Raw genomic sequence first — 27,810 nt, forward strand, 5'->3', positions numbered from 1 at the left:
AACCTCCACCACCCGAGTTCAAGCGATTCTCCTGCTTTAGCCTCCTGAGTAGCTGGGACTACAGGTGCCTGCCACCATAGGCAGCTAACTTTTGTATTTTTAGTAGAATTGGTGTTTCATCATGTTGGCCAGGCTGGTATCGAACTCTCAAAGTGCTGGAATTACGGGTGTGAGCCACCCTGCCCTGCCAAGCTTTTATAATTTAACCTGGGAAATGTCAAGCCACAGACATTATTCAGCAAGGTTGTGGCCAGTGTCAAAGAGTCTTTTGGGAAGTTTGGTTTGTGAAAGATGTGTAGAATATATCAAGATGAAGAACTGAGTGACTTCTAGTCAAAAAGGAATGATGATATAAACCAGGTACCAATCAGAATGAGAGGTATGGAAGAGGGGCAAAGGAATTACCAGTAAACTAAGGGGAAATAGAAATACAGTTTTACCTAAAGTTTCAAATCCAGGAGGCTATGATAGCAACTGTGCTGTATACTAAGGCATAAAAATCATGAGAGGACTGGTTTGGTAACAGTCCTGAGCGTTTTGTTTTAAAGAGCTGGGTCCTGAGGTTCCAGACAAGCAAACATGTCAAAAAAGTGGTTCAAAGTGGGGGCTTGAGGCTCAGCTGGAAACCATGTTTACCATACCAAGTTTAAAAAATCCACACAGCTCAGCAATTGTTTGAAGTTTTTAATTAATTAATTAATTCAGAAAGTGAAGTGTTTTCAAAAGCTCATCTGAGAGGTTATATTCTCTTGATACAGGTGAATTCTCAATTGCTCTTTCGTTTTCATTGCAAAACAGTTCAACTTGTATGAGACTGAAAGTGGGCAGGGCAGGAGCAGAACTTTCTCTGTTCCGGGTGTAGACATTATGGGTATTGGGCCATATTCTCCTCTTCATTGGTAATAATTCCTATTTTATACATCTTTCTATCAATTGCAGCTCCTAGCAGAGTCAGTGTCTTGATTGTAAATACTCAGTGTTGGTTGATTTGCATTTTCATCATAGTCCTGAAAGATAAAAGTGGACCTAAGAAAAACTAATAAGCTTACAGCCAGTTTTATAATGACAGACTCTATATAAACAAATGCAAATTGGATGTCAAATTTGAATTACAAATTTATTTGAGCAAGGTCCAGGAAGTAATAACAGTGGCTTCAGACCCTTTCTAAAATGATAACAGTTCATTAACAATCTCCCATGACTTGGAGTCTCAGAGACATTCAAAAGTCACAGCGCTTTGAAGAGCAGAGTTGGCAACTAAAGTTATCAGAGTAAAGAATGGCATACTAACCTCAGGCGCAGGATGGCCAACTCAAAGTAGACCTCTATTCTTCGTTCTTCTGAGAGAGGAACTAGCCAGAAACTTAGTTATTCGGGGGTGGGGTGGGAAGGCCGTGGGACCCAGGGTGGAAGGACCCACACAGTTCAAAATAAAACGAACCAACTATAGTGAAGGAAAAGAGAACTATACACAGATAGTATTCCTCATCCCTCTGAATTGACTCATATAAAAAAGAAAATGGAGCATCCGACAAATTGATGCAATCAAAAGGGAGCAATAAGCCTTTTTCTCTTTTTAAGCCTCTTAAGAAATAAACCCATCATTTTATCTAGCGTTTTCTGTGCTCTTGCAGCTGCTCGACTGATCCAAAACATGGATGCCACCGCTGAGCCTTGTACAGACTTTTTCAAATATGCCTGCGGAGGCTGGTTGAAACGCAATGTCATTCCTGAGACTAGCTCCCGTTACGGCAACTTTGACATTTTAAGAGATGAACTAGAAGTCGTTTTGAAAGGTTAGTAGAGATTGTGTCTGTGCATCAAAGATTTCTCTCTTAATATGTTCATTTTTTAAATATACAATTGTTAGCCATTACAAAGAATGTCACAGAAGATTAAAAAGTTAATAATCCTTCCAGGATTTGTGTACCACCACCAAGTCACTCTGATAGTGGCAGACACTGAAATTAATGTGTTGACATCTCCTAGCATTCCTGCTTTCATTTGTAGGTATGCAAATAATAAAGCTGTATCATCCCTAGAGATGGCAGGTTTGGTTTTTTGTTGTTTGTTTGTTTTTTGAGATGGAGTTTTGCTCTTGTCACCCAGGCTGGAGTGCAATGGTGCTATCTCAACTCACTGCAACCTCTGCCTCCCAGGTTTAAGCGATTCTCCTGCCTCAGCCTCCCAAGTAGCTGGGATTGTAGGCACCTGCCATTAAGCCCAGCTAATTTTTGTATTTTTAGTAGAGACGGGATTTCACCATGTTGGCCAAGCTGGTCTCAAACTCCTGACCTCAGGTGATCCACCAGCCTTGGCCTCCCAAAGTGCTGGGATTACAGGCATGAGCCACTATGCCCAGCCAAGATGGTAGTTTTATGCCATTTTACAGAAGAAAAAAAATTAAATGATTGGCACAGAAACCTACTTCTGTAGTCTCCCTACCCAAACCCTGTGTTAAAGTCACTGTAAGATGTTGCTAAGATTTGCCTTCCCAGCATAGGTATATTCTAACCTGGCTAAGACTGTCTCCCTGGGAAGTTAGGAAATCTAGCCAAGTCCCTCCTATCCTCTGTTCTCTGTTCTCCCCTCTTCTAGAAGTTATTTTGTAGAAGAACAATTTTTGCTACTTTTTAACATTGAAACAAGTAGGACAATTCAATTCATTCATTTGGAGCATGAACAGTACAGTCACACAAAGATAATTATTTTCCAGCCATCAAAAGGACTATTCATACTAAATTCCAAATTCCTCTGTGTTGTTGTTTTCTTTTTAATCTCAATTTCAAGAAAAGTAACTGTTACCTATGGCAGAGCCGTATGCATCACTGTTCATAAAAAAAAAAAAAAAGATAATCTAGTCAAAAGGACTTTCATCTAAATTGGCTGATTAAACTGACTCCCAGTTCTGTGCTAGGAATGATAATCTGGTAAGGGGTTTGGTTTTTCCTATAATGTTTTGGAACTGGGGAGGAAATGAATGTACCTCCAGAAAAGCGAGGTTTTTTTTAACTGAACCCACCTTGCAAATGTTAATTACTGCAAATGAGCAATTATGTTTGCACAGTGCAAATGAGCAATTATGTTGATGTATTTTATTAAATGTCCTATTTCAGATGTCCTTCAAGAACCTAAAACTGAAGATATAGTAGCAGTGCAGAAAGCAAAAACATTGTACAGGTCTTGTATAAACGAATGTAAGTGCTCTTCATTTGATTTCATTAGGAGTATACATATATTGGTGCCAAACTATGCCTAGATTTCTAATTGAATTTATGTTTGTTGTTTTCAAAAGCTGCTATTGATCGCAGAGGTGGAGAACCTCTACTCAAACTGTTACCAGACATATATGGGTGGCCAGTAGCAACAGAAAACTGGGAGCAAAAATATGGTAAGGCAATTTTCCTACTAAAAGCAGTAATTTCCACGTAAAATCTATGTTATTATAATATCATTAGTGAACTAAAGCTTCTAAAGATATATTTTATCTTTTATTGCTTTAGGTGCTTCTTGGACAGCTGAAAAAGCTATTGCACAACTGAATTCTAAATATGGGAAAAAAGTCCTTATTAATTTGTTTGTTGGCACTGATGATAAGAATTCTGTGAATCATGTAATTCATGTAAGTTTGTGTGTCAAATAACTAAAGTTACCTTTAAATTGTAATAAAACTTCCACACACGTTGTTATTGATATTCAGAAATAATGCTATTTTCAATTGAATTGAATAAGCAAGGAGGTAGTATATTCATGCTCTGTCCCTGATACCTGGAGTCCCAATTTTGAAAGTATTTTCTTAATGCCGTGTTTTAGACATTCACCCCTTGCTTCTGCTACCTCTATTTTAGATAACTCTCCCTTCACAAAACAAATGATAAGAAGGGCTCCAGGCCCCTCCTATTCAGAAAAAGTTCCTAATTTCTTTGTGTAGTACTTGAAAGGAGCATGCTTTGGTTTATAGAAGTAATGCAGGTCTGGAAACCAAAAAATAATAATTGCTTTCAAAAAGAACACAGAAAAGGGATTTTAAGCACCATTTTTTTCGTTACCAAAGAGTATCTGTACTTTTTTCTCAACTAAAGGTAAATAAAATGCCTTTCTTTTAAAATGGATTTATTGTATTTTTACAAATGTAAACAATTTGATTTAAATGTCACCTAAGACTAGATTAATGAACATGTTTGGAATATACTGAAAAATTTAAAGAGTTTTTCTTTATTCCTTTTTTTTTTTTTTTTGGTTTCCTGTACAAGAAATTATGCAAAAACATGCAGGCTACTGAATCACCTAATCATATCTGTCACTATTGCATAAATCTTTATGGTCATTTTTGTTAAAATCATGAAAGGAATTGAACCCAAATCTCCTGCACTGGACTCTCTCTCTTCTGAAACTTTCTCCTTGCAGGATCACCTTGAGGACCAGGGGGTGGGGAAGGATCAGGGCCCTTCGTGTGGAGATATCTTCTGGCTCTTTCCATACCAGTTCTTTGGGTTATGTTTTCTTTTGTATTGGCCTAGGCTTTCCACAGCTGCTGGGATTCTCTCTTTAACCCAGAAATGCTCTGTTTCGCCTCCACACTCATGTTGCTGTGCAGTGAGTAGGAAACAGTCTTGCAAAGCTGCAAGTATGCCCAGGTAGCTCTCACTTGGGTATTAAAGATGGACCAGACACATTAGCGCAGAACTGAGTTTCCTCTTTCACACCCTTAACTGCTATCTGGGTCTACTGAGGTTCTTCTGAGCAGAGCAGCTTTGGGGAGAACCAAGGAGAAGTCGCCTCCATTCCCTTAGGGTAGAGAATCTTGAAAAACATTTTCTGGCACAAGTTACATTAGCTAAAAGATTCTGAAGTTACCTTAGAGGTTTTCCACTTTTCCTCCCCTTCTCCCCATCCATCCAAATCAACCTGAAGAATATTAACCCACTCCCACCAATGAAAGGGGATCCCAACTAAGGATGGAAGCAGATGAGAATGTTCCCAGGGGAGCACATTAGACTCTCAGGAAGCTGGGAAATCTGTGAATGTGTAATTTAGAAATTTCCACGTCCTAGAATCTAACATATTTTTGTTCACCTGCACCTTCTGCTCTGCATTAAAAATCCCTCTTAGTAAATCTTTTGTTCACTTTATTTTCTTTTCCTTAAATATCTGCAGCACAGTCCTCCAGATTGTCTAACTGCCTGTTGGTGTAACACAAGTAGTGTAGAAACCATTTCCTAACTAGGTATTTACTCAGTGTCTGATGGTTACCCCATAAACAGCAAGAGTAGGATCTTTCACATACATAGATAAGCATGCTTATATTTTGCTAACTTTTCTATATTCACTGAATGATTTATTTTCTTTTATGTATATTTTTTATAGATTGACCAACCTCGACTTGGCCTCCCTTCTAGAGATTACTATGAATGCACTGGAATCTATAAAGAGGTAAAAAGAAAAAGAAAATAACCAAAACCAAACTACAGAACGATCTGGTGTAAACTTATCAGTAATGAAAAAGATAAAGCCAAATTAAATTTAGCCCTCTGATGTTTTTCATTCATGACAGGGACTTAAAATCACACATAATAGTGAGCTGTCTTTGATAGAATGAACATTCTCAATAGAATGAATGAAGGTATTTTAAAAAACTAGGAAACTTGAAATTCCTTATTTGTATCTTGGATTTTGGTATTTAAAACATATGATCGATTTTGAAAAGTTAATTTAAAATATTTTAATCCACCTGTAAACTGCATTATTTAAAAAATGAACAGATTTATCATGGTCTAGGGTGGTGCTGGTGAGGACCAGAGGGCCAGTGAGAGATACACTCTGCAGCATCCTTCTAGAACCATCTGATTTGACTTTCAGAGAACTATGCAGGTAGTGACATTGGGCTCAGACAAACTTTTGCAGCTGCCTTGTGACTCTAACATTGACCAGGTAGCCAGTGGGCATCATATCCCATAGTGGACGTTTGGATGTTCTGGAGTGCTTTCTTATTGTCTCACAACCTTGCCTCCCTTGGGCTGATGTTCACGTGCTCTTCTTTTTTTTTTTTTTTTTTTTTTTGAGATGGAGTCTTGCTCTGTCCTGTCCTGTCACCCAGGCTAGAGTGCAGTGGCGTGATCTTGGCTCACTGCAACCTCCACCTCGCTGGTTCAAGCAATTCTCCCAGCCTCAGCCTCCTGAGTACCTGGGATTACAGGCGCCCGCCATTGCGCCCAGCTAATTTTTGTATTTTTAGTAGAGATGGGGTTTCACCATCTTGGCCAGTGTGGTCTCGAACTCCTGACCTTGTGATCCACCCGCCTCGGCCCCCCAAAGTGCTGGGATTACAGGTGTGAGCCACCACACCTGGCCCACGTGCTCTTCTTACAGAAGTAAGGAACAACAGGAGACTAAACTAATAATCTTACACATTATTAGATATTGGGGAAAGGTGTTGGTTCTACAAAGGTTTGTCTTATAATTATTTTGTAGCTCAAAAGTAAGTTATCTTTGATGATCCTAATGGCTCACAGTGTAGTGATGTGACTAAAATTACGTTTTAGTTAAAATTACTAGCTAAATATGTTTATGATTGGCATTTATTTTGCCGAATTATGAAGTTCAAATAACATGGAATGAATTCACTGTAAGGTACCTTTTTGAATGACTGCACAACACTGAAATGAAGAAAAAGATATATCATCAAAGGCCACAATTAATAGCACAGATAAATACATGGGTGTGGGATATTTGAGTTCAGTACAATTTAATTACTGTGTGGGGTACAGCTACTGGCTTTAAGAGCTATGCAGCTGCTTTCTGTTACAGATTTGAAAGTGATTGAGGAATTTTGGTTCACTATTGTACATTTTTATCACCATGAACTGGGATGCTTTTCATATTTAGGATTGTGTTCTTATATCAAATTTTTCAAATCCTACGATACCTATTTTTTTTTACATTTTAATTCTGATATCAAGGTATACCTGGCAGTCAATGTATATATTTAAGGCAGTAAAAGTTTTTTTTTCAGTTGTTAAGATGTTGTATTTTTGCATTTTATACTCAATGCTATCCCATAATCTCAAACAGGTCACAAACTGGCAGTCTTTGGCTTGAATCTGATATGGAAGCATTTTTGTTAAACCTGTAGTGTTTTCTTTTTTTTTTAATTTTGAATTAGTTGCCAATATTTTTCAAAATTGAAAGATTTCATTTGAAAATCCAGATTTCTTAGTAAATCAGTAGAATTGGAGCCCCTAGCTTGCATTCTTATATGGCAGCAATTGGCCAGAGTGGTGTTGTGGTTGCTTCTTTTAGAAAGGGCATTTATTGGCCGGGCACGGTGGCTCATGCCTGTAATCTCAGCACTTTGGGAGGCCGAGGCAGGTGGATCACCTGAGGTCGGGAGATTGAGACCAACCTGACCACCATGGAGAAACCCCATCAGTTAGCCAGGCGTGGTGGCACATGCCTGTAATCCTAGCTACTTGGGAACTTGGGAGGCTGAGGCAGGAGAATCGCTTGAACCCAGGAGATAAAGGTTGCAGTGAGCCAAGATCGTGCCATTGGACTCCAGCCTGGGCAACAAGAGCAAAACTCCATGTGAAAAAACAAAAAAAAAAAAGGAAAGGGCATTTGTTCTCCAGGTTTGAACAGTCCTCATCAACATGATTCATTGATTTATATTGACTTCTCGGCTCCTGTAGGCACTTGATTTTGCGTATTAGTCTGGTCTTGGCTAAGCCACAGCAGTAAAAACAAAAACACGGTAGCTTAAACAAGAAAAAGTTTACTTCTGTCTGTCATGCCAGTCTGGAAGTAGGCAGGCCGTCCAGATGAGGCAGGAAGCTCTGCTCCATGGGAATGCCTGGGAGCCAGCTTTCTTTGATTTTGTTGCTCTAACGTCAACCTCCTCTGGTGTTTTTCTTAGTCTATTTGGTCAAAGTTGGTTCACCAGTGCCCTGTTCACATGTCAGGCCACAGGAAGAAGAAAAGAGGGAAAGTGGTAGACAAATAGTTAACTTTTATGTAAATGGTGCAGAACTTGCATACATTCCATTGCTTAAAACATTGTCATGTGGCCACAACTAAATATAAAAGAGGCAGGAAAATGTAGTCTTGAGCAGAGTGGCCATGTCTGTGCCTTATTAAAACTTGGTTGGCAGAGAGGAAGGTCGTATCATTTAAAAGATGAGGAGTACATATACCAATGTCATTTAGCAGACTCTGCCACAGTTTACATCCACTGATCTAGGGAATACTGTATTTGTGATCAAATAACACAGTGGTGATCAAATCTAGAATCAGTCATATGTTTATAGAGTTCATGAGTGAGAAATCTGAGGCTCAGAAGTTTGCCCGTTGACTCCGCAGAACAGTAGTATAGTGGCAAACTTTGGTCCTTCTCTCTTCTTCATTCTCCTACATTATTACAATTTCTTAAGAGTTGGTACTTCATACTAGTAGAGTTCTTTGAGTGAGCAAACAATAGAGGAAACTAACCTGCACTGGCACTTACAGCCCAGAAGTTATTCTCAGCTTAAATTAGGTGCTCTTCAACGATCTGAATCAGACTAGCAAACATGCAGCATGCTTGCTGCCTTGCTCCTCTTCCATCACTATGTACTTTTGGTGTCATCCTTCTTTCCTGCTAACCTGAGATCTCAGAATTCTTCTTAAGGCAGTGCTCCAAGCTGTAAGCAATCTCCTTTCAGTGGAAGAGAGTTGCATATAAAGTAAAAATTACATGTCATCCCAGAAATGGGTAATTATCTGAATATTTCTGCACCCTCTCCCTCTTTTTAAATCCATTCTTTTGGGCATGGGGGTGAGAGTGTGGGTAGTTACAGTAAGAATTCCAATGTTATCCTTATTTTTCCCGTGATATTTTCTACTCTCCTAATCCCTACCCCCTGCAATCCCTCAGTTTCCCCTGCATTTCTAGCAAGCTATCAAATAAAAGTTAATTCTAGTTTTTCCACTACTCTGCTATCTTTGAAAGATGTCAACCACCTTAAGTATTTCTGTCTTGTGTCTTATTGCTTCATGAACAAAAAATGGTGCGAAGTGTAGAATAACAAGTTTACCTTCAGTAGAGGAGTTATAAATCTGGAAGGAATGTTAATGTCAGTGCATCATTGGCCTTCAATGATTTTCTCCCTTATAGGCTTTTATATATGCTTTTCCCTTTGCCTAGAACTTGCCCCCCACACACACCACCTGCCTACACTCTTTCCTCTAACATAGTTTTCCTAGCACCCAGGTTTCTGTATACCTTTTATTTAATGTCTTTTTTTTCTATTAAACTGTAAATTAAGTGGAAGCAATGCTGTGTCTCAATGCCCTTTGCTCTTTTTCTAATACCTACCTCAGTTTCTGGCCCTTAAATACTACAGAATCAGCAAATGAATGATTGAGGGGGAAGATGGCAGGGAAGAGCGGAAACAAAAGAAAGAAGAACCCAATCTTTTGGAAGCCCTTCTTGTTTCCTTCCCTTAATTCTGGGAAACATGAGCTCTAGGGCATCTACAGCTAATAGCATACATTTCTTGAGCATTTTACAAATTCTGTGTTCTCTTTTCTCTTTTCAATCCCCAGTTACTTCTTTGCTAAACTCAGTTTGCCTGAGGTATATTTATACAATCAATGGGTATCATACATTTGCAGTTTACATTATTTTATTGAAAATAACCAAGAGAAGTTTTGAGAATTGGCATAGGGTCACCAACTTTTTTTGTCAAAGAAAGATGGGCTTAGACCAGAGAAGGCTGGCTTCCTTGCCCATCACTTTAGCCTATAATTTTAAAACTTTAGTGTGGGGTCTACCTTCTGCAGATATGCCTCAGATGCTGAGGATCAGGGAGGGTCACATTCCCTCTTCAGTCAAAAGTACACATAGGTCTCCTTTATCAGATTATTAACTCAGCCCATTTCCCCAGGGCTTCTTTGATCCTTCCTGCCAAGATATCCAGGTCATCCAGAGGTATCATCTTCCATAATCTTAAAACCAAACTTCTTATCGACTATGAAAATAGCCCCAACAATTACTAAGAAAGATCATTTCACTTTGTAGAAGTCCTTTTTTTTTTTTTTTGCTTTGGATACCCTCATAATGGAATTTTTGTATTGTAATATTTGATTATTATTATAATCTAGAAAGGAAAAGTGATACAGAACAGTTGCATCACCTCAGAAAAGGGCCCACATTCACCGTGTCCGCTCTTCCTAAAAAACTGTTCTCAAAATGTTCTCATCAAGGAGCTTCTTGTGCTGTATCTTTGTTAAAGAGATGGAGCCTGAGTTCTGAGGTATTCTGATTATCTGAAGAGATTACTTCGTGACACACTGCTACCTCAAAGAACAGAAGTAGGGAGATTCAAAACAATTCTATTTCTTACAGAGGTATAAATTTCTGTGCTAGGAAAACAATGCGAAAGATACACATGGCCCATAAACATAACCACTCCCATTCACAAATTTTTAAATGAAACCAACCAGCAACCTCATGTGAGAAAGTTCTTCTATATTGATTCACTGAGAGAAATGAGGACCTTAATTTTCTTAAGAAATCACCCACCTTCAGAAGAGTCTGAATTCTGTATTGGGGGTGAATTGGACTTGGTCTCAAAGCTTCCCTTTCTCTACCTTCTTAGCTTATCAAGAGCAATTGTTATCTTACTTTGTTTTCCTTCATAAGGAAATCTGAAGATTAGGAATCCAAAATATTTGAGCATAATTAGATAATAGATATGTTTATGCTCTGTACTGATGTTTGTCTGAGAAGGAGGAATAAGTGAGGTTAGTGGTTTCCAACCCTACGGACTACTTTGTGTGTGCCAATTACAGGGCTCTGTACAGAAACACCTCACATATACACACACTTCAAAAGCCACTATGATTTATTTTTACTGTGTGTTTATACATCCACAAAATATTTCTTGAGTAGAGCATTTCAGGACTAAAAGAAAAGTAAGAAAACCACTCAGGCTAGAGTTTGAGAGCATAAGGAGGCAGGGAAGGAACTGGAGAGTAGAAGCTACAGGGTATACTGCTACAGGGCATGGCTAGGGAGAAGAAGCCATATATATATATCAATCTCAGTAGACTGATATTGGAAAATTGATATTGGAAAATATATATATATCATATATATACACCATATATATACACACATATGTATATACCATACATATATACACACCATATATATATATATATATATATATATGTATATATGTATGGTGTATATATATGAAATATATGGTGTGTGTATATATATATATACACACAACATATATATATATATATATGTATATATATATATGATGCTTTTTGTTGATGAGGTGAGAAAACAATAACAGTGATCATCTTGGGCACTTTGTTGACTCAACAAACTGGTTCTGCTCCAGTCTCTTTATCCTTACCGACGTATTTAAAGAATATAGAACTTTGATATAAGGTACGCACAAGAACTTTGGATGATGCTTCTAGTCTGCTAAACTGGTCAAGTTTCTCAGAAAACTGGAAGCATATAGTATCACTAGCTTCTGGGATGCTCAAGTATTTAATATAGCTACGTAGAATACACCACTTCTTTTAATGAATTCCGTTACCTGATAACTACTCCAATGTAACTGATTAAAACATGTCTTAGTATCATGACTATCTTTCTTCCAAATTTATCTAGTGTCAGAACTGAAGGTTACTGCTATGCTAAATCCCTTGCACGAGATGTGATTCTACCTTAAGGTTTTAATTTTCTTTATTGTGATACTTCCAGATATGGAAAATGTGAAATGATCATAATTGTCATGATTTGGGAAGAAAGTTTTATATGTATATATATATATATGTATTTTTTTTTTTTTTGAGACGGTGTTCACTTTTGTTGCCCAGGCTGGAGTGCAATGGCGTGTCCTGGGTTCAAGTGATTCTCTTGCCTTAGCTGGGATTATAGGCATGTGCCACCATGCCTGGCTAATTTTTTGTATTTAGTAGAGATGGGATTTCACTATTTTGGTCAGGCTGGTCTTGAACTCCTGACCCCAGGTGATCCACCACCTAGGCCTCCCAAATTGCTGGGATTACAGGCGTGAGCCACCACGTCCAGCAAATCAACATGTATTTTAACACTTAAAAAGTAGATTGGCCAGGATACTTTTTAAACCCAAATTTAATTTTGTGTGTGTGTGACTGAGAGAGCAATTAGTTATTACAACAGAGGCCAGAGTCAGCTCTCATTTTTGACAGTCATAAGGTAGCTTTCTTGAAGCTTTGAGATAGCAAATCAATGATTCTTTATGTGAAGAAGAAGGCACCAAAACATTTATGTAGCCCTTTCCTTAAAAAAAAAAATTGTAAATCCTAGTATTCATAACAGTAGTTCCAAAGGTGATCATCGGTTTTAAACAGATAAAATCCATATAATAGCAGTTTTGTGGGTTTTAATATCACACACTACAAATGAGATGGTATTTACTAACACCCAACGCCATGGATAGTTACTCTAAGTAGGACTATCTTCATTTTGCAGAATCAGGTAATGATATTTATAAATTGCCTCTTTAGAAATGAGGCTCTTCCTGCCTGGAAAAAGCCCGATGTTTGTTAGATTTGCCAAAGAGGAAGAGAGCAAATGAATGCCATTTGACTACTGTCCTTCAAACTTTAATATCATTCCTAATGAATGACAATCAAGACCCAGGGAGGAACAGAAGCTCCCCTGTCAGATTGATATCTGGGTAACCTAGCGAGCCAACTACCTATGGATCAGGGATTTTATTTCCAAAGATTCTGAGACACCCAGCTCTTACCAATGTTCTGTCTTCCCCATTCTAGGAAGAAACTCCACTTAATGTGGAGCATGAAGTGACTGAGGAGTCACAGAACTGTGTCATTCTTGGCCACTGATGTTGGGGAATATTTAATAGTGCTACACAAGAAGTTTGCTGGGGGAACACACAGGGAGACTAAGCAGGCTCTATTATTGGCTCTCAGCTTGAACATTATTGGTAAATAGATATGCCACCAATTTTTATACATTGATTTTGTATCTTGAAATTTTTGTGAAGTTGTTTATGAGTTCCAGGAGCCCTTTGGCAGAGTCTTCAGGATTTTCTAGGTATAGAATCATATCATTAGTGAAAAGAGAGAGTTTGACTTCTTTTCCTATTTGGATGCCTTCTCTTTCGTTCTTTCGCCTGATTGATTGATCTAGGTAGGACTTCCAGTACTGTGTTGAATAGGAGTGGGCAGAATGGACATTTTTGTCGTGTTTCAGTCCTCAAGGGAAATGCTTCCAGATTTTGCCTATCCAGTATGATGTTGGCTGTGGGTTTGCTGTAGACAGTTCTTATTATTTTGAGGTATGTTTCTGCAATGCCTAGTTTACTAAGGGTTTTTATTATGAAAGGACATTAGGTTTTATTGAGACTTTTCCCACACCTATTGAGATAATCCGATGGTATTTGTTTTTAATTCTGTTGATGTGGTGAAATTGATTAGGATCTTAATGCAGATTCACAGATGAAAAATTGTTCTATTGAGTAGCAAATCCGTGGATAGCAATCTCAGCTAGATAGTCACAGCATTACAGAGTATCCATGAAAAGAACTGTTTACTTAGCATTTAGTAAAAGTCATAGAATACCAGTATATAAACCTCTGGACTTACAAATTGATAATAATTTTGTACATTTTTCTTAAGTTCTTGCCTGATCGAATATTTCTATTTTCCTATTAGTTTTAGGTTTGATTAATGGATCACTGTAAATTCAGATGCACCTTTGCACTCACAGTGAATATAAGGATGTCCCTTTCACTTCTAATTGTTCTGTAAGGATGTAAAATATTCTTAAAACTGTGAAAATGTTAAAGCACATTATAGCACACTTTACAGCCTTTCTTTGCATTTACCCTGCAAACAAGTCTTTGAAGCATAGAAATCTCACCTATCCATAATCACAATTGACTGCTTTACTAAATTTTAAAATGAGGTGGAATCGTAGTGTATTTTAATTGCTAATAGGTAATAATGGCTAATAAATAGCAACTGGTTCAAACCTAACAAAAGTGGGACTCTATTTCCTAGTATTCTTGCCACTTTGAACTTGAATGAGGCATTTATATATTCTGTAAAAGGATAGTAATACAACTATTCTATAGTTTACTTTTGCAAATTAAGATGTGTGTGAAGATAAAATATAAATAATTTGAGTTATTAGAAGAAAACTAATATTTAAATCTATGGTATTTTATAGTGAAATTTTACAGTAACAGAAGCTGTTTATTGAATTAACCAAAACCTACAGGTGTGTGTTGGTGGAGCTCCTGACAACACAGCTTCATAAAAAAGAAATTGCTTGACTCAAGGAGACACATAAAAAGATGTCCGATTATGTTATATGAGTTAGTGGTCATTTTTCCATGAATAGTTGAGAAAATGACTATGAAAAAGAGATTTGGTAAAGAAATGTATTATTATGGCTGGGCACGGTGGCTTATGCCTGTAATCCAAGCACTTTGGGAGGCCGAGGTAGGCAGATCACAAGGTCAGGAGTTTCAGACCAGCCTGGCCAACATAGTGAAATCCTGTCTCTACTGAAAATACAAAAAATTAGCTGGGTGTGGTGGTGTGTGCCTGTACTCCCAGCTACTTGGGAGACTGAGGCATGAGAATTGCTTGAACCCTAGAGGTGTAGGTTGCAGTGAGCTAAGATAGCGCCACTGCACTCCAGCCCAGGCGACAGTGTGAGACTCCGTCTCAATAAAAAGTAAAATAAAATAAAAAAAGAAATGTATTATTATTCATGGAAAAAATTAGTATATATTGTTGCTTATCAAGTGCTTTGCAACTCGTTCTACTCAAGGCAAAATAACTTTATTGAAAATTGAAAATTACAGTCTCCATAACCAAATGGTTATACATTATTTAGTATTTTCAAAGTAATACCTCATTGCTCTCCTTTAAGCTCTAATTCAAAGATATATTGACTGTCTAAGAATCTGTGCAGGTCATTTCTTTAAGTATTTAGAAAAGGATTTTTATTTTACCAAGGTTATCTATTACCAAAAATTAATATTGGAATGAAAATAAATTTTAAGTACCCTGATGAATATTTAGAGCTTCTCCAACAGTTTAGTGCTATTTTTTTCTTGCAGGCTTGTACAGCGTATGTGGATTTTATGATTTCCGTGGCCAGACTGATTCGTCAGGAAGAAAGATTGCCCGTCGATGAAAACCAGCTTGCTTTGGAAATGAATAAAGTTATGGAATTGGAAAAAGAAATTGCCAATGTAAATCACATTTTTTTTCTGATACACTGAATAATGTCAACCGCTTTTTTTTCTTTCCCCTCTCTATCATACTTTAAGAGTAAAAGCTACAGCACTTTAACCAAATAGTAAAAATGCATGGCTTGGTAATAGGTCATTGACTTCAAAAGGACCTTTGAAACTAAAGAATTTTATAGTAGACTGGGTTCTTGACATTTAAAAGACACACTAAATTGGACAAATATTAAACTAGAAACACTTAATTGCCTATTATAAGTGGATTCCATCAGAATTCTACCATTTACAGTCAAACTGTTGTTAGATGCCCTTCAGACTCAGGGCAAATGCAAAGCTGTTTTAGTTTTGATATCTATATATAGAATGTTACTTTATTTTAAAGTTTAAAGTGATCACAGAGATTGTCTCTATTTCTTTGCTAAGAAGTATTAACCCCTGAACATAGCCATGTGGCAATGTGATACTAATGAGTTCAAATTGTCAGGCTGCTGAGCTGACAGAGGATAAGACGATAATTTCGCAACAAAGCCCAAGGAGTATATTCCTGAATTTCTTCTGACTCTAGATCAACCCTTCGAGTCTGAGTTGGCACTTTCTTCCCTGATGATTCTTTGATAGGGCACTGCAGTCTCAAGTGAGTGAACTCTGAGTCTAAGCAGCATCCAGTTTATTGATTAAACCCATGGTCAGAGTCAGTCTAGGACCCACAGAGTTCTCTTTGTCATTGCAAATGACAACCTGTCTCCCTGACTCCCTATCTGCTTGCCCCTGCCATCTAAGCTCATCAGAATCTTGAAGAGTCAAGATCATGGAGGGCAATTTTAGCTTTCCTGGGGCTATGTGAAACCAAAAATCTCCTATCAGAACCAGGCTGTTCTTGGAGCTGCCACTGAATGAATGGCATTTGAATGGGTTATAGGTGGTTCTGTGTTGGAAATAGACTTGCTAGAGGAGAAGTGTTTCCTGCTCTGGGTTTTTGCCACTTGCACCTTCCCAGACCATGCTCTCCTTTGACCAGTGTCAGCTCTGTAGTGTTGTGTCTTACCTCAGCATTATGTGTCTATATTTTCAGTCTTGTATTAGACTCTTGTATTAGATTGGCATGAGGCCTTAGCCATCTTTGAATCATTTATGCATCTCTAACAAAATCCAGCGTAGTATTGCACATAGGACATGCTCAATAAATAATTGTTTTCAGTAAATGAATAGGTAAGTGACCTAAAGGGGAAACTGGAGCCATTGTCACTGAGAAATAATTCCAATTTTAAACCTTTACCTTTTGTCTCTTCTCACTTAAAATTGCTTTTACTCATTTCAGCCACTAGTTGGGGAGTTGTTATTGCAATTTTTTTTTTTTTAATTCAGTGAAAGAAATAAAATGGGATGCTGCTGAATGTAGAGCACTAAACTGGTCTGGCAGGATGGGAGAATGGTCACAAAGGTCCATGATGTTGCCATTTTCAGATAACATGCAACCAAATCGTGCTCTGTACTTGGAATTTTCTGTGTTACTTGCCATAAATTCTTGTAGAAACTGTTGCACCTTTTTTTTCCTTGCTGAATTTTAACTAGGACACTGAATGGTAATGGTGAAGATGGGAGAGAGAGTATTTAAGAGAGAAATTAGAGATGACTATATCAAAGAAAATTAAAATATGAAACATTCACAGACACCACTGAACTGGCCATTAGCCATAGCTCATCAATATTGCTTATATGGCTTGGCAGTTGTCAAAATATAGGAAGATTTTTGAAAAATTTTAAACTTGACACCACAGCCAAATCTCAATAATCCTTACTAAATATACTCCAAAAATCTCTTACATTTCACTTTTTTTGAAATGACAAAACAAATTACAAAAACAAGTACAGAATAGGACTTAAATTATGTTGTACCTATCCTATATTTTTACCTTCATATTTAGTTATATTAGTTATTTACCCTCATTAGTTACCCTCATATTTAGTTATATTTTTCTAAAGAATTCTTAATTCTAAAATAATGGATAAAAATTAAATCCATAGGCTACGGCTAAACCTGAAGATCGAAATGATCCAATGCTTCTTTATAACAAGATGACATTGGCCCAGATCCAAAATAACTTTTCACTAGAGATCAACGGGAAGGTAAGTGGTAAGTTTTTTGTGCTCTCTTATTGTGCTATTTTCTAAATTATAACATTGAAATACTCTTTCTAAAATTCATCAAGTTTTTATTTATTGAAATAAATGGGACTTCAATTCCTTTTTTTTTTTTTCAAGACAGGGTTTCGCTCTGTTGCCCAGGCTGGAGTACACTGACACAATCTTGGCTCACTGTAACCTCCACCTCCCAGGCTCAAGCGATTCTCCTGCCTCAGCCTCCCAAGTAGCTGGGCCTACAGGCATGCACCATCACACCTGGTTAATTCTTGTATTTCCCATAGGAAAGGGTTTGGAAAATACTAAAACTGAAAATCTTTCTGAGAGGCCATTATATAGTCATCAGACTTGGACAATCACACAATAAAAGCACTAGATTTCCTTTTAACTCCAAAAAAGGATAATTTATTCATAGAACTTCCCATGTTCTCATCAAGGCCATCTACAGAGGTGTTCAGAACAATAATTCAGAAATAGGACACAAATAAAAAGAAAATCTCTCCCATAGATTCCATTTATAAACAGCAATTGACTTCTTTTTCCTTACCTAGTATCCAATCATCTCTTTTTGTGGCTATGCATTTATTCTTGTGTATTAGTTGATGCACACAACCAAGAAATGAAGCAACATCCATAGGAAACTCTACAAACTACCACATTCAGTGATGACATTCTCTTTGGCACTAATTCTAGTTAACAAGGACTTTTCCAAAGGTGTAAATTATTGAGTTAGACATCTTACATAGAATTTTTTAATATAATAAGTGTTTAATAAATATGTTTTGAAAGAACGACCTAAACCACCAAAGGAAATGAAGAAAAGTGTATAGCATAGCACCCCATACTCAGTAAGTGATATATGCTTGTGTCTGTGTGTGTAAAATACAACCTAAGATATTGATAGTCTTTAACATTATCAATTCCCATTTAGAAAGACAAGATTTCATCTTTTGGCAACTCCATACTTAGCTTCTGAAGTATAAACATGGCATGCCTGTAGACCCAATATTGATAATTGAAAAGATGCTATTTTCTTTGATTTCATAACATCACTGTACCACTGCTATAACAGTATATTTTCATCTATAATAGGATTTCCACTGAGATGTGTTACTGTGTTTGAATGAATTGTTTATTAATATCCACTTTTAAAAGCTAAACACTTTATACACATTTCCATTTTTGCATAAACCGAAAAAGCTTTATTTTTAAATTTAAATTTAAATTATATTTTTATTTTCTGTATTGGTTAGACAAAGAAGATGACATTAAGCCTAATTTCTAGGTATATGTTCCTTAAGTTTAAAGGCTTTGTTTTCGCTCTCAAATGGTTGGTTTAATTATGCTATGTAAATAATCATGTTGCAGAACTAGTTTTTATTTAAAAATGATTGAAACAATTGAGAAAGAATCCCAAGTGAATATCAAACTGATCAATGCGATAATTATGTGATGCAACTGACACCTTTTAACGTCCAACCCTCTAACTATAACTGAATCTTGGAACCAAGAAGAGAAATCCACAATTTCTGAATGTTTCATGTCTGCTTTTTTCCAGCCATTCAGCTGGTTGAATTTCACAAATGAAATCATGTCAACTGTGAATATTAGTATTACAAATGAGGAAGATGTGGTTGTTTATGCTCCAGAGTATTTAACCAAACTTAAGCCCATTCTTACCAAATATTCTGCCAGGTAGGTATGTCACAGTCCCCATGTCCTCAAAGTTTGCATTTCATATCACTCTTCAGAAGCTTTGCAGCCTCATCTTTTCTGTTGCTGGGTGGTGGTTTTTTTTTATACAGAGATCTTCAAAATTTAATGTCCTGGAGATTCATAATGGATCTTGTAAGCAGCCTCAGCCGAACCTACAAGGAGTCCAGAAATGCTTTCCGCAAGGTGAAGAAAAAATCTCTCTTTTCTTAAGACTTAAAGCATAAAGTGATACATGGTTATGAAGGCTTACCATGTACACTGCTAGGACATGGTGAACTTTGCAAAGGGACAAAATGCCAAAGTTGGTTATCTTGCACATATTTAGGATATGTTGCCAAGGAAGATAAATCTTCGTGGGCTTTACCATCTTATGATGGTCTATGTGGCACCGCGATTGCTTTGTCCTGTAAGGAGTTACATTTGGTTATTTAACCAGTTCATGAAAGAATACTGTCTTGATTCTTTTTTGTTATTGTGTTAAAAGTAATTTCGGGGTTATCTATTTTAATTAACTTGATTTTCAGATGCTCATTGCACACTGGACATATACACAGATGGACAATATTGATGTGGGCAGTCTATTGAAAGTACCCCTACCTGAAGTTAAATAAGACCTTTTCTTAGCCTACACCTATGTTATTTAAACAATCACCATTTTGGTACTATGGTGAGGGGAGTAGGCAGTAGGGATTGAGGAAGGAGAGACTTCAGCAAACATGTTAGTTGGAGTTTTGGAAAGAAAATAACGTTGATTGATTAAAATTTCTAGTTTTTATCCTTAAAAAGAAAATGAAGACAGCTTTTTAAAATTAAAGAATGCAAAAATGTATTGTGCTAAATCTCCCTTACTTAGGGAGTTATTCTTAAATTTATACACATACAGGTTCTGTAAGTACTCAGAGTTCAGCTAAAACCTTGAAAAGCACTAATGTGTTTTCTCATATACCATATTTCCCCCATTACATTTATTGAATATGACTTCACATTTATGTTTGTGCAGTAGTTACAATGTTGTATTTTTTTCTAATGCTTTCTACAATGATATAAACTTGTAATAGCAAAAAGTTCTACTGGGGCATCTGCTGAAAATATGCCTGGTTTTCAGATCATATATAAGTAAGCAATCCATTTGGATTACATTTCATCATAGACTAGGAACATGTGCCGTGTGAGGAGAAGTGATGAATATTTCAAGAACTTAGACGAGACATTTGTGAAATGTGTGCTCTTAACATACTCCAGACCTTTCCTTCTGGTCAAATGCCATTTCCTTTTTCTCTTCCGTAGGCCCTTTATGGTACAACCTCAGAAACAGCAACTTGGAGACGTTGTGCAAACTATGTCAATGGGAATATGGAAAATGCTGTGGGGAGGCTTTATGTGGAAGCAGCATTTGCTGGAGAGAGTAAACACGTGGTAATGTTTTCAGAATAATACACTGTCAGTTATACAGGACACTATCAGTTTGTTCACATTGATGAGCAATTACAGTTCTCCATCATTTGGCTAAAGTTTTATTAATTTAGGCAGAGAACCTCTGAATCATAATATGCCATTGTTTCCCAATAAATCTTCCCTTGCCTTCCTCAAGAGTCTAGTTATGTTTCTGCTCCTAATACTGTCTAGTCCAAAACCAACTCACCATTTTCCAGAAGCAGTGTATTTGGAGTACCCAGTAATATGTTCTATTGATATAGTCATTTATAAACTCTTCTATTATCAAAATTGCCCCAAAATTAATATTTTCTTAAAAACATAGATAGTAAAACAGGATTTATTTGGAGTATAAGAAATGTGCTTTATTTTTCATTGTTAGGAAAATGAAGACAGTGGAACTTAATGGTACAGTGAAAGAATTTATTGAAATGTTACTTTATGCTTAGCTAAACCACTAATGGTAATGACAGCTCTAATATTTTATGTTAGTTCTTCCAGTATGATAGTACATTCTGAAAATGATTTTTACCTTAATGCATCTATTAAGACCTATTTAATCAAGGTGTCGATAATAGCAATATTGCTTTTGAAATATAATGGTCTCATATATCTGTTAGTTTAGGTCACAGTTTGTCTATAAATTTACGTTTATTAACATATTAAGTTATACAAAGATAGCATGTAGTTCTATTTTTAAAAGGCTGTGTTACAAAGAATGAATTAATGACCTATATTTGTCTTCTGTTCTGATTTGAGGTTGAGGATTTAATTGCACAGATCCGAGAAGTTTTTATTCAGACTTTAGATGACCTCACTTGGATGGATGCCGAGACAAAAAAGAGAGCTGAAGAAAAGGTAAAGAGCAGGCAGCTAACTAGCAAAGAAAAATCTGAATAGGAAAAATTAACTTTAAAAACATTTAGGAAAAAATATAATCAAAGATTGCATAAAAACTTGTAAGCTCCTTCAATATACGTAATGTTTTCAGAAAGAGTTTTTGTGGATAAAGATGTATTTCTACAATTTTAATCTTTTATCTCTGCAACCAATACCCTAGCAAGGTGAAAATATTAAGTTTCTGTTCAAGCAAATGTAAGGTGGTGCATTATTGGTGCATTATAAGATCTATAATTAAAGAGATGTTGAAGAAGCTTTTTTATAACTATTCCTGCCCACCCGTGATGTACAGCTTTTATTGAGACTTTTACTGTCGTGCATAAGAATAAGTCTAGGATTTCTCAGGAAATCTTAGGTTTAAATTTACTGTGCTCCTTTGTCTTTATAATGATATAATAACTAGGGGGAACATGTCCTGTGAAAACTGTGAACATGCTTTATGAGCAACATTCACATGCATCCTGACTAATCTCTGTAGTTAGGGTGGCAGAAAATGCAGACTATTTGGATTGATAGAGGAGACCATAATAAATGTATTTTAATAAGATAATCAACCTCTGGTCTAGTTTTCTTTTAGAATTAAATCACATGGAAGGACTATCTTTTTTCAGCTCTCAAAGAGCCCTGAGTGGGTTAGGCCTAGAACCTCAGCCCCCAGTATTGCTGTCTTTCCATCACTCTGGCCAGCTCTTCAGACATTCAAGTTGGATTTGCTCCTTTCATGTCACAGCTGTGCATGACATGGTTCTGCTTGGTAAAGCCAATTGGATTGTTCTGGATCAGCATTTTCAAAGTGGTGTCACAAAATACTGGACATGCAAGTTGTTCCACAAGAGGCTCATGGTCAAAAGAGTTTGGTGAACACTTCTTGTAGGAAGGCTTCCCTCATCTCACCCTAGGCTGGGTTACATGCTCCTTGGGTGTGATTTTATTATCATACTTGGGAGTTAATATTTATGTCACTGCTTATCATTGCTGTTTACAATAAGCTTTTTATGGGTGGGGGCGGGGCGGGGGCAGAAAATACTGCCTAGCATTATATCCTCAGCCCTTTACAGCATATCTGGCCCTTGGTAGACCCTTGAAATATATTGAGTGAATAAATTGATAAATTAATTTCCCATCTTGGACATTTATAATAACTTATGATTCTAACCTTATAATCTAACCCATTTTTAATTGTAAGAAGTCCTGCAATAAAGAAACTTGCTTAATATTTTTGCTACAGTATTTACCCAAAGTAATGGACAATAATTTTTTTGTGTGTTTACTACCTTATACTTTCTGTAGAATTTGTATCCTTTAGAACACTCTTTAAGGAAATGTCTTACAGTAAATAAAGCATCATTGAGTGGGGGCTGGTTTGTCATGACTGATGGAAAACCTACAAGAAAATGGGTTTGGCCTCAGTGACTTCAGTGATACATATGAGGCCTGATCCACTGACTGGGGAAACCCTGGGCTCATGTAACAGATTTGTAATAAAACTGCATCCATTTGATGGCAAACCATGTAACTCAGAAATACTGGCTAAATCCCCCATGAAAAATTTAAATTAATTAAATTATTTAAGAGTGATATGAAGTGGTAGAATCAAAAGTCAAGTATCATTGAGAAAATCAAGAGAGAAATAAAATAAAAATAGAAATAGCAAGTAGTAAACAAGTGATAATGAAATAATAAAATAAGTGAAATAAACCATTTTAAAATAATTAAAAATGAACTTTAGAAATAGTGGTAAATAGGCCAGGTGCAGTGGCTCACTGGTGTAATCCCAGCACTTTGGGAGGGCGAGGCAGGCAGATTGCTAGAGCCCAGGAGTTTGAGACTAGCCTGGGCAACATGGCGAAAAGCTATCTCTACAAAAAATACAAAAATTATCTGGGTGTGGTGGTGCATGCCTGTAGTCCCAGCTGTTTGGGAGGCTGAAATGAGGAGATCACTTGAGCCCAGGAGGTGGAGGTTGCAGTGAGCCCTGATTGTGCCACTGCACTTCGGCCTGGGCAACAGAGCAAGACCTTGTCTCAAAAGGAAAAAAAAAAAAAAGAAAAAGATAGTAGTAAATACATGATAAATATGAGCTGGAATAACAAGGAAAACCCTGTTTTCCACTCATCTAATTAATATCATTTATCGAACTTGAGAAGGTAGGTACACTGACTTTGGAGAATAAAGGAGAATATAAAAACTCCAGGAACCAATATTTAGGAATAATATTAGCAGTAAACCTGTAAGCCCATATCTGTTTTCTCAGCCAGATCAATGAGGCAGAAAGATAATTATAACCTGCTAGAATGGAAGCTCTAAATATTACTCCTTCTAAAAAATTGAGAAAAAAAACCCTTTGAGAGAAAAAGTTCATAAAAGTACAAAATATGTGGTACAATGAGTTTTGTCACTTTTCATGTTGGTTTTCTTGAGAAAGCTGCAGCCTATAAGGATAAGGCATTAGAAACTCAATTTCAGACCCGATTTTCATTTACTCTTGAACATCCCAGGAAAGAGCCATTGCAAAGATCTCTGTTTAAGTATGTCAGACTTTTTATGAACAGTATGGATCACGTTATTCAATTGCTAGTCATGGGCAGATTATAAGTTTGTATCTGAAAGTTATATAATCATCTTCACCTTCAATATTATAATTTTCATAGGCATTAGCGATTAAAGAAAGGATCGGCTATCCTGATGACATTGTTTCAAATGATAACAAACTGAATAATGAGTACCTCGAGGTAAGTCTCTATAAAGACTCTGGACTACTGATACTTAAGGCTGGTAGTAGTGTCGTTTTTAGCTATGAGGTGCCTGAAATTATGTGAAGTAGCCCAAAACCACAGGTTGTATTATATAAAGCCTTCAACGCTGGTGCCAGAATGCTATTTGTTTTAGCCTTTTTGTTTTCATTAGCCAGGACTATATTTGGTTATTGTTCATTTGGTTTCCATATATTCCATTTTAAGAACAGTAAGTAAAATCTGGTGTCCTTTAAAGAGTATCAAGGAAGGGACAGACATCAAGGTGTTGAACAACAGGGAGCCCTTCAGGCTCCTTACCACGTTTTACACAGGCTTCGAGTTTCCCTCCACCTTCCAAGTTTTCCTCTACTGGATAAACCAATTCATGCCTACTGTATTTCAAAAACAAAACAAAACAAACCCTGATATTTGAGAACTGAAAACTATTTTGTTCTGCCCTGGTAATGTAACAGTTAAAAGAACAGAGTTGCTTAAAGTCACTACAGTACTGATTTCAGACTCAACTGAAAGTCCTCTTGCTAACTTTGCGGTCACCACAACTACATGATACCCTGGTGACAGCGAGGTGATCCTTGCCCAGGTCCTGGGATGACAGTGATTCCTCATTCATTGATTACTAGTCTAGCATGGGGATTTGCAAGCCATACTGCCTTCTTCTCTCTTTCCATTTGCAGAAGAAACTTGACTTTCTCTTTTAAATGAGCTGGTTACAGCTTGCAAGCCCCAGGGGTCCTTACAGCAGGAGCATAGTGGCTATGAACATAGACTCAAAACCAAGTTCCTTGATTCTAGATCCCAGTTCCACCACTCATTTAAACTTGGGCAAGTGACTAAATTGTATCTCAGTTTCCTTGACTTTAAAATGGGGATAGGAGTCCTTTAGTTCATCGGTATTAAATGAGCATAATATTAGATTCTATTTGTATAATAGAATTAAATGAGTATAATGTATAACTTAAAGTACTTAGAATAGTACTTGGCACATGGTAAGTACTAAAGAAGAATGTGCTATTATTCACATGTGTTATGTGAAGATTAATATCATTAATGTGAGGTTTGTTTGACACTTGGTTTCATTTGATTATTATAAAATAATAGACTGAATTTGTGATTTGGCTGGAGTACTGACCTGTGATATACTAATAGAATTAGGTTAATTGGAACTACATCCTTTTTTGGTAAGTTTTTTAATGCTCTCTGTTGACTTTATTGACTGATATAATTTAAGAAAATCCCTATGTTTTTCAGCAAAAATTTTGAAGATACCGCTTTTAATATTTCTCCCCAAATCTTTTATATAATACAGTTGAACTACAAAGAAGATGAATACTTTGAGAACATAATTCAAAATTTGAAATTCAGCCAAAGTAAACAACTGAAGAAGCTCCGAGAAAAGGTGGACAAAGACGAGTGCGTATATTCTCATTTCTAATGTGCTCATTTAGAAGCAGGTCTTTCCCTCCTTTCTTTGTTGGATTAAGTGAAAGAGCCTCAGTTAGAAAAATATTAAAAAGTACAAAGTCCTCTTTTTACTGAGAACTTCTAAAAGCATCTAATTATGGTATACTAAAGATATGGATCAAAAATTTAACCAGATTAAAATACCTTTCTCATTAAGGTATCCTCAAATTTACATTTCTTTGGTTTCACCTTATATCATTGCCTATCATCTCAATTTATTTGTGAACAAGTTTCTCAAAAACACTTTAGCTTAAGTAAGCCAATTCATAGTTCCTTTAAGCCTTCTCTTAGGCCTTACTCTGTGTCCAGAATTTTCTTCTGCTGACAGCCCCACCTTTTTTCTATCAGTCAATCCCACAACTCCATCCCCTTCATAGATAGTTAATGTAAGACTTTTCGAACCCTGTGGTAATCAAATAGGAGATACCAGGAACCATTCTTATTCACAGTCTTCTTATGTTCTTAATCTCTGCTTATTAGTGACATCAGTACTTCCTAATAACTATTAGTTTAGAGTTTATTTTTTCTATTAAATAGATATAACTAACATATTTATCAGCATGTGTGTTTATGCACCTAAATTCCTAGAACCACTTATGTTGACTTTTTCTCCCTAGGCCCTTAGCCCCTAAAGAACAGGGGCTATTCCTTTTGACCATAAAGTCTCAGCATCTAGCATACTGAAGAATCTCAGTTAAAACAAAATTAATGAGTGAGTCAGCAAGTGAAAAATAAATATACTAACTTGATTTATGTGGTCACTAACACATTAACATGCCAAAGAGATGCTTGTTTCATTCATGCATTCATTTATCCTTTCATGCATTTATTAACATTTTGGAACACGAAGTCCACGTGTCATTGGGTACTGGGAGAATCAAAGGTGAACTTTGATTACATTACAAGAGCAGAAGGTAGACAAGACATGATGTAATAAACTGCACCACCAGGAGGGAAATGTCGTGCCAAGCAAAGTACAAAGTGCTGTGGTCTTATTTGATGATAAGACTGTTCTGTTCTCAGTAAACCAAGTACAGGTTGGACAAAACTACTAATGGAAATGCCAATACATTTCGATCCTTACTCAACATGTTGAGCTCCTGCAACACTGATGTGTCCTGAAAGAGAGAGCAACTCTTTTGCTGACTTTTAAGTTTCTATTGGAACAAATATTGTGTTGTCTGATGCTAAAAATGGGATTGCAAATATTATAGAATGTTTAGTGTCCCATCTGAGAAAGAAGGAGAGTGAATACACATGCTTGGCATTATAATCAAGTTACCATATCCTGTCTCTTGAAACACACAAAAAGTTATGCAAAATAATTATCTGGGTGAATTTATGATCTGAGAAATTTCTTATAAGTCTGTATATTTGTATTTCTTTAAAAATAGACATACTAAAATTTAATCATTGTTAGCACTATAAAATATCTATAGACAAATACTGTCAAATATTATTTCTGAAATGGCCAAATTAACCAGTACCCATAGGACATCAGGAAATTTCTTCATAATTCTAGAAATAGTTGTTGAATTATTGCTTGATGTTTTCTTTTGAAGTTAACATAGTGCCAGTTTCATAATCATTTTGTCATATAATTTACACTGTTCATTCCCTTTCATCATATGGGCTGATTTTCTCTGCATTCTTCTCTTTTTAAGATAGTTAATCAAAAGCCAAAGGTGTATACAATATTTTAATGAATGTTTGGTCGATAGCACACATGCTTCAGTAGTACTTTTTGGTCCTCCCCATGAGCTTCTGATGATCACAAATGCAATATGAATTCTAAGGTCTTCTCTGCTATACGGAGCCAGGTTTCCTTTCTTTCCTATAGTCTGCCTGTATACCAGATACAAAGGTTCAAAACTCTAGCTGCACATGATAATCACCTGGGGAACATTTTAAAAAATACTGATTCCCCAGCTCAAGCACCCTAGAATGTGATGTAATTGTTCTGTAGCTGGAACCCAGATACTGGTATTCTTTTTAAGTACCACCCACCAAGTGAGAACCCCTGAGTTAGTGTTATTTCCTTTTTGTATGATATCATTCCTGTTTGTATTCAATTTTATGGAATTTTTCACAGGATGATGCCTTTAATTTGGCAATTTACACTTAAAATT

At 36.5% G+C, this 27,810-nt stretch overlaps 1 protein-coding gene across 3 annotated transcripts in view; it reads left to right on the top strand.

Annotated features, from left to right (window-relative positions):
- MME (membrane metalloendopeptidase) overlaps nt 1–27,810 on the top strand; it is a 94,927-nt gene that overhangs the window by 34,310 nt on the left and 32,807 nt on the right. For all 3 annotated transcript variants that reach the window (XM_063620285.1, XM_063620286.1, XM_063620284.1), the window contains exons 4-16: nt 1,635–1,796; nt 3,117–3,197; nt 3,296–3,391; nt 3,504–3,622; nt 5,368–5,433; nt 15,141–15,275; nt 17,298–17,399; nt 18,973–19,109; nt 19,220–19,313; nt 20,418–20,546; nt 21,324–21,422; nt 24,116–24,196; nt 25,527–25,630. In XM_063620285.1, coding sequence (XP_063476355.1) covers nt 1,635–1,796; nt 3,117–3,197; nt 3,296–3,391; nt 3,504–3,622; nt 5,368–5,433; nt 15,141–15,275; nt 17,298–17,399; nt 18,973–19,109; nt 19,220–19,313; nt 20,418–20,546; nt 21,324–21,422; nt 24,116–24,196; nt 25,527–25,630 — 1,405 coding nt within the window. The remainder of the gene's footprint in view (nt 1–1,634; nt 1,797–3,116; nt 3,198–3,295; nt 3,392–3,503; nt 3,623–5,367; nt 5,434–15,140; nt 15,276–17,297; nt 17,400–18,972; nt 19,110–19,219; nt 19,314–20,417; nt 20,547–21,323; nt 21,423–24,115; nt 24,197–25,526; nt 25,631–27,810) is intronic.

This window comes from Symphalangus syndactylus, chromosome 17, assembly GCF_028878055.3.
Source record: "Symphalangus syndactylus isolate Jambi chromosome 17, NHGRI_mSymSyn1-v2.1_pri, whole genome shotgun sequence".
Taxonomy (NCBI): domain Eukaryota; kingdom Metazoa; phylum Chordata; class Mammalia; order Primates; family Hylobatidae; genus Symphalangus; species Symphalangus syndactylus.